Genomic DNA, 7,334 nt, shown 5'->3' on the forward strand with positions numbered 1-7,334 from the left:
GGAAGCGACTGTTGGGCTTGGGCTGTCGGCGAGGTCGTTCCAGCCCAACAGGAGCTGTCTTGGTTGCAGTCGGTGGGGTCGCCATGTCAGGGGCCGTGACATGGCGACCCCACCGACTGCAACCAAGACAGCTCGCCGACAAGCGGAACCAGCGGCGGTGGCGCCGGCGGCCAAGGGTAGCTAAACCATCATCTAATCGCCTCTTCCATGAGAGGCCTACTGAAAAAACACGGTTTGCTAATAAATATGGACGGAAAAAAATCCAGCCTAACTAAAGGGTGTGTCTAGAACTCAGTCGATGGAGACTTAACGAAGTCTCAATCGAGTGACGTTAGCGTGTTTTTTTTGCTACAAGCAGCACGGCTGGATGCTACAAACGGCGACAAAAAATGTTGCGACGGCATTGCAAGCAACAACAATAAATGCTACAACCGTTCTATCTGAAATGCTATAACTATCAATGAAGGATGTTGCAAACGGTGAGATGACGTGGTACAACCGATGAGGGGTGACAGTAAAGGTTTGGATATAGTACCATAATCATGGTACCGACCGAAAAAACAGTGAAACAAACAAGTCCCATGGAGAAAACCAGTTGAAGGTATGATGTTGATTAATTATGAACATGGGTGGTGATAAGAGATTGTCATGGACACTGCAAGCTCCCACAGATACCTGATGCTTTCATGTAGGGTTTGATACTTGAACAGCAGCATGCAAGTAGTGAAAACAATGCAGAACGGCGGCTTCTCGGCAACAACGTTGTCAACTATATACATGTAGAATGCAATATTATATACTATGTTGTTTGGTTCTGATAAGGTTCAGGTTTGTAGGCCATGAGCTATCTAGGAATGCTTTCTCTTCGCATATAGTTGTTACGCTCCCGCTAGTCAATTTCCGCACAGATACAGGATTTGGTACAGAATCGATCGAGAGCTAGGGTTCCTGAGAGGGAAGGAAGGAAATCGGGAAGGTAGCCGCCGCCAGATACAACTAGTTAATCGCCACCTCACGCAGGAGGGCTCGGTCTCCCTTTAACCCTGCCCGTGGTATCCCACACTTGGGCCAGGAAGCGACTGTTGGGCTTGGGCTGTCGGCGAGGTCGTTCCAGCCCAACAGGAGCTGTCTTGGTTGCAGTCGGTGGGGTCGCCATGTCAGGGGCCGTGACATCCCCCCCTCCATGAGACACAGCTTGTCCCCAAGCTGGCGCCCTCGGAAAGTGTTGCAGCAGCTCCATGCGATCTTCCCAAGTTGCAAGTTCAGATGGTTGATCTGTCCACCGTACCAGGACCTGTGGTACCTGAGTGCCGCCCCGCTGGACTTGACGGTCCTGTAGGATCTCTTCCGGCACCGGACTTGAAGCCGCTGCTGCTGGCAGTTGAACTTGCGCCTGCTCCGTGGGCGGTAGCGCTTGACGGAGCTGGGAGACGTGGAAGACTGGATGCATGGTGCTGGACTCCGGTAGGCGAAACTTGTATGCGACGGCACCAATGCGCTGGACAACCTGGTACGGGCCGAAGTAGCGAAATGCCAACTTTTGATTAGCACGGGTGGCCACCGAACGCTGCACGTAGGGTTGCAATTTGAGGAAAACCCAGTCGTCAACAGCGAAGGTGCGATCAGAGCGGCGCTTGTCTGCTGAGTCCTTCATCTGCTGTCGTGCACGCAACAGATGTTGGTGGATGAGTGCCGTCATCTGCGCCCTGTCTTGAAGCCAGTCTGCCAGGTCTGGAGAAGTACATGCCACTGGATCGACGATGCCGAAATGACGAGGGGCATGGCCATAGAGGACCTCAACAGGAGACGTACCCAGGGCCGAGTGCGGCGAAGTGTTGTACCAGAACTCCGCTAGTGGAAGCCAGACGCACCATTTGGTTGGGCATGCATTGACGAAACAGTGAAGGAATGTCTCCAGGCACTGATTGACCCGCTCTGTTTGCCCGTCCGTCTGCGGGTGTCGTGCTGTACTCATGCGGAGCTGGGTGTGCGTAAGCCGAAACAACTCCTTCCAGAGGGTGCTTGTGAAGATCGGGTCGCGATCCGAGACGATTGACTCCGGCAGGCCATGCAATTTGTAAATGTTAGCAACGAAGGCCTGAGCCACTTGGAACGCAGTGAAAGGGTGCGACAGGGCTATGAAATGGGCATACCGTGAGAATTTATCCACGACGACAAGGATGGAATTGCATCCACAGCATGAGCATCATTGTTGCCGCCGCCATCGTCGTTGTCATCATCGGCATCCTCGTCGTCATTGTTATAACTCAACCGCCTAAGGAAGAGGCCAATGTACTCGGTCTCGTCCCCTTCAAACCCGGATGGGTACACACTTATGGCCCACTCGTATCCCCCCACTTGAAAACTGCCAGATTGGATGTATTGACCACCACTGTGCGTCTTCCTGATGGCTTTCAAGCTTTCGATCCTAAACTCGTGTGTGCCGATCATCACCGCTGATGGGTTATACCTCGACACGCTCTCTCTGCTGCTATCAGTGCCACAACCGGTGGAAGAAGTAGATGGAGATTTGTTGCGAGCCACCGCACGCGTGGCTAATTTCTTAGTGATCTCGTATATAAAAGAGGGGCATTCTTTCTCGAGCTCCTTGTACTCATTGGTGGCTTGCACGGCGTTGTAGATGTCAGGGTCGGACGCTATGAACTCAACACACGAGGCCTCGAGTTGTCGGCAGCTGTGCCTGTTGTGCACCAGCATCAGCGTCGACATGACGTTGCCAACCGTGATGCTCTTGGACAGTATGTTCTCACACATGAGCCTAAGCCTCTCCAGGTCATATAGGTCTGCGGCCACGAGGAGGTCGCGCACCATTGCCAAGTGGCATGTTCCTTTGTTGGTTTGGGCCAGCTCGTCGGTGTAAATGAAGTGGAGCATGGCGTTGAATGTCGATGCGCTCATGTCGTCGATCCGTAGGCTGCGCATGGTCTTCTCCTTCATCTCCCCGTGGAACTGTGCGGCGAAGACCGGCGACCGCATGGCTAGCACGAGCTTGTGCGCTTGGATCTTGGTCTGGTCGACCACGAACGTCACGTCCGGCCACCACATCTCCTGCCGGAGCCTATGGATGTCCTGGGATAGGCTCGGCGGCGGAGGCACAACGACCGAGTAGTTCCTGGTGGTCCCATCTACAGACTCCTCCCGGATAACGTCCACGGTGCAGTGGATGGTAAGGCAGTCGTCCATGACGTAGCGTTCCTGGTGTTCCAGGAACATGTCGGGGACGGAGAGCTCCCAGGCGACGGCCTTCCTGGACCTGGCCGGAAAGATGTGGGGCTCGGCGCTGTGCCACTCTGCGCCGGGGTAGCGGCCACAGCCTGTGGGGTCGTCGATCCGGACGCTGGCCATGGCGACGACGTCCTCGTCGGTCTGGTTCCTCGAGAGCTCTATGGAGATTGACGCTAGGGTGAGGCCCCGCGCTTGCTCTGGTTTTGCGACGAAGCGGCATACGAGGGCCCAGACGAAGCCGCCGGCGTCGAAACTCCGGGACCTGATGGTGTTGTCGGCGCCGAACATGCGGCGCGTGCTGTAGCCGACGATGTCGAGCTGGTGCACCCCGCGGACGATCGCGGACCTGTGCGTCGACGCCGTCTTGTGCTGCGTCGCCATGGCCGAGCCGTGGTCGTCCTCCTAGCTAGTTGCTTTCTCCTCTCGATCGAGCGATCGACTGCATATATGAGAGAAGATGATGTGTTGGAGTCCAGCATGGTCTACAATTGTATATTTCGATCGACACCCGGCCACCTGTGCTTCGTTTATGCCTGGGTTAATTGCTGCTGCTCTGCGCTACGTCATATCAGTCCTGGCCGGTGACGTTCCACTGATTTTATGTGTTTTTTAAGGCCATCATGGCTAGCTTTATTGATTAATCAGTAGAGATACATTATCTACGAGTTTGCTCATGAGACAATCTAGAGACTCGTCGGTCCAACTAGAAGAAATTTTATTATAATAACTAAACCTAGCTAGCGCATGCCCCGTTTGATTTGCTGACCGAAAGCAATACTTAAACTTGACCTTTTCAATCAAGGTAGAGATGTCCATACATTTCATGAATATCGTTGCTGTCGCGTCCCACCAAGTACTCTGACCGGAACAGCAGTTGATCACCGTTAGCGAGTCGGATTCCGCTTCAACCCGCTGGAACCCTAGGCTATTTGCCAAGTTTAGTCCGTCTCTCATCGCCATTGCCTCTGATTACATTGCGTCCGCTGCATAGGGGGTAAACTTACATTGAGCTGCGAGAAAAATACCTCGTTCATCTCTAATAATTCATGTCGTAGCTCCAACTCCTTCGTCCCAAAAAACGCCATGTCCACATTAAGTTTGACAAACTTTGGGTCCGGCTTCAACCATCTTGCCTCCTCTGTCACAACTATCTTCGCCGTGGCTCGATGATAGTTGCTTGTAATCGCTAAGACCGAGAAAGACCATCTTACCGGTGGCGGGCAACTCTAATTATGTGTTATAAGGCGGCGTGTCCACCAGAGATACCAACATCCCACCACTATGACCTGTTTAATGTCCAATGTCGGCATTAGATGTTGTGGCGTTTGATCAATAGACAAGATATACTCCATAATGACCGACCCAGATCTATCAACATTTGCTACAGTGTTGATAAAATCTGCCAATACAAGCCGGTTCCACATATCTCTCGAGTGAATACACGTGAAGAATAGATGGCGAATACCTTCAGAGCTCTGGTGGCAAATTGGGCACCCTCCGATTACCCTGACATGTCTATTAGCGAGTATACAGAATTCTGTGCAGTAAATGCCAACAAAATATGGAAACTTCACGTGGAATTTGTAGCTTCCATAATGTACTCCACACCACTAGAGTAGCAGAACCTCCTGGTCGACTGATGTCATTTGCATGCGCCCCAAATTTATGTAACCATTGGATTATGTATGTTGTACGAACGAAGAAAATCCCTTTTTTATCGGGGTGCCATGCGATGAAACCATCAAATTCACGAAGACTTAAGGGGATTTGCAGAATCCTTGGAGCATCCACGGGACTAAAAGTTACTATATCTTTGGGGGTTATTTTTTGCGCGGGTGTTATCCTCGGTTTAGGAGGTATTTTTGCCTTCCTTGTTTATTTATCTATGAGATATAATTCACAAGACATGATAGAACTATTAAAAAATTGAATGTTGTACAAACGCAAGCGCTTATATACACGCGCATACGCTCACCTTTATGATCGCACACACGCATACCCTATCCCTATGAGTACCTCCGAAAGACGGAGCCGACATATCATCTTGAAATTTACGAAGTCACGTAGGCACCTCGTCTTCGACGAGACTCCCACTAAATGTGCATCGCCGGAAATAAATCCAGGAATAAATGCGAGCACCAGGATTTGAACCATGATATGTTGGAGATACCACAATCCCTCTAACCATCCAACCACAGGTTAATTCGCTACAGAATTATAATTTTAAAGTCATAAATCTCAAGATGTTATGCCGGCTCAATATTTTATAGGTTCATAGGAATAGGATGTACGCGCATGCGTTCATAAGCATGTTATATATATAGGGATAACATTATTTTAAATTAGTATGCGCTTAGGTTAGTATGCGTTTAAGTTAATATACGATTAGTTTAATATGCGTTTAGGCTAATGTGTAATTAAGCTAATATGCGTAGGTAATGCACGATTAGTCTAATATTATATTCACTGCAATATTTAATTCAACGTTGTTTGCACAATCTATTCTTTATTGAGTTGTTTATATTTTATGCAGGATCTATCGTGGGCTGGCGAGGCCAACAGTACAACCGGTGGTGTTCGCAGTGGTGTGATATCCTACGCAATACTCACCATATTTCTCATTATATTGTATCAGATGAAGCTAATTTCGTTCACTTGAAATTTTTGAATTTAAACTTATGGGGTAAATTCTTATCATCTTCCCAAGCAGTTTCACCCGAAGTGAACACTTCTCTACGGCCATAAGGTTCTCTTTGAAACGCCACACAAGGCTACACATAGAACTACTGTCAGAGGTTTCTCCTATAAGATCCCTAGCATAAGAACTCGTCCCATAAATTCATAAATAAAAATATCAAGTGAAGCACAAAACTACTTCATTTCAACAACATAATTTATATATGGCTTTCCATTTCGGGAAGCCCCGAAGGGATTACACGAACTAGGAAAAATACCTTCTTATTCTTGGCGGTTACAGCGCCTTTGATATGGTGGCGATTCTACAAGTGGTGGTGGTACTGCTACTACTAAGAGTGCTCTCGAGGCTGCTCTTCTTGCTCGAGGCTCTGGACTCCGTCGCTGCTCCTGTCCTCCTCTCCTGAAGCCAGCCCCTCCTTTTATAGTCGCGGGGGAGGCGCTAGGGAGCCTTCTCTTCTTTATTCATATGGCAGAGCTTTTTGGAGCGAGGATAAGGATGTCTTCACGAGAGCGGACGATAGCTTCTCGTTACTTTATTGCGGCCTTCTCAGCTCCTCGTTACTTGCATTGCGGCCTTTTCAGCTTCGTTACTCACATTCTGTCTTGACTAAAACATCTGCCTTCTTCTGCGATGCATGCGGCGATGCTCAAGCTTGCTCTTCTTCATGCGGATGATGCTTTATTCTTCATCCGAGGTAATCTTACAATCGCTTCCTAAATAAATTACATTTAGAATATAGATAGTTACATGCATATTGATTCAATATGTAAAATTTGGTACAAAAACAAAAATATGTGTTATAAGATCAGAAAAATCACATTTTATGTATGTTTTACACTATGTTTTTACATTTATAATTTTACGTAACATAAAATATTTTTTACGAAAAGTACATATTTTTTTACGTTCTCTTTTTATGTATGAAATAAGGCAAATTTTACGAAACGTAAAAATACGGTGCATAGATGTCAAAATAGAGAGGGGGTGAAGAATAAATATTCCTCATCCAAGATGACGAATAGCGCGACCCAAGATGCATTGTATTGTGTTAAAAAAACAAATAGAACACCCACAAAAAAACAAATAATACAAATGTAGTAACTTAATTGTGACAGGTTGTGAACTCATCGGCAACATCTGGTGCTCCGCCATGGAGCTCCCTCTGCTTGGTTGTTTGAGTAGCATTTGTGTGTGTGTGTGTAGATGGTCATTTCGGGTTTAAGGAGGTTTATCCATAGATTTTGCTTAGCCCTTCTACAATGAAGGAGATGGCTACATTTTTAATCGCTTAACCTGCAGACAAGTGTGTGTTTAGTCCATTGACTTCAAAACCTAACAAGTTGACCCTTAACATTTACAAATTGATGTTGGGGGTGGAGAGCAACAACAT

General features: G+C 48.1%; 1 protein-coding gene across 1 annotated transcript; it reads right to left on the reverse strand.

Annotated features, from left to right (window-relative positions):
* Window positions 1–2,136: 2,136 nt before the first annotated feature.
* Window positions 2,137–6,325, reverse strand: LOC123082718 (BTB/POZ and MATH domain-containing protein 3-like). Its single transcript, XM_044504985.1, has 2 exons — window positions 6,201–6,325; window positions 2,137–4,532 (listed from the first exon to the last, which is right to left on the reverse strand). The coding sequence occupies exon 2, from the start codon at window positions 3,625–3,627 to the stop codon at window positions 2,137–2,139; it is 1,491 nt and encodes a 496-aa protein (XP_044360920.1). The 5' UTR covers window positions 3,628–4,532; window positions 6,201–6,325.
* Window positions 6,326–7,334: the final 1,009 nt, after the last annotated feature.

This window comes from Triticum aestivum, chromosome 4A, assembly GCF_018294505.1.
Source record: "Triticum aestivum cultivar Chinese Spring chromosome 4A, IWGSC CS RefSeq v2.1, whole genome shotgun sequence".
Lineage (NCBI taxonomy): Eukaryota > Viridiplantae > Streptophyta > Magnoliopsida > Poales > Poaceae > Triticum > Triticum aestivum.

Coding starts and splice junctions, on each gene's coding strand:
- LOC123082718 (XM_044504985.1), bottom strand. CDS start 3,627: ATGGCGACGCAGCACAAGACGGCGTCGACGCACAGGTCCGCGATCGTC.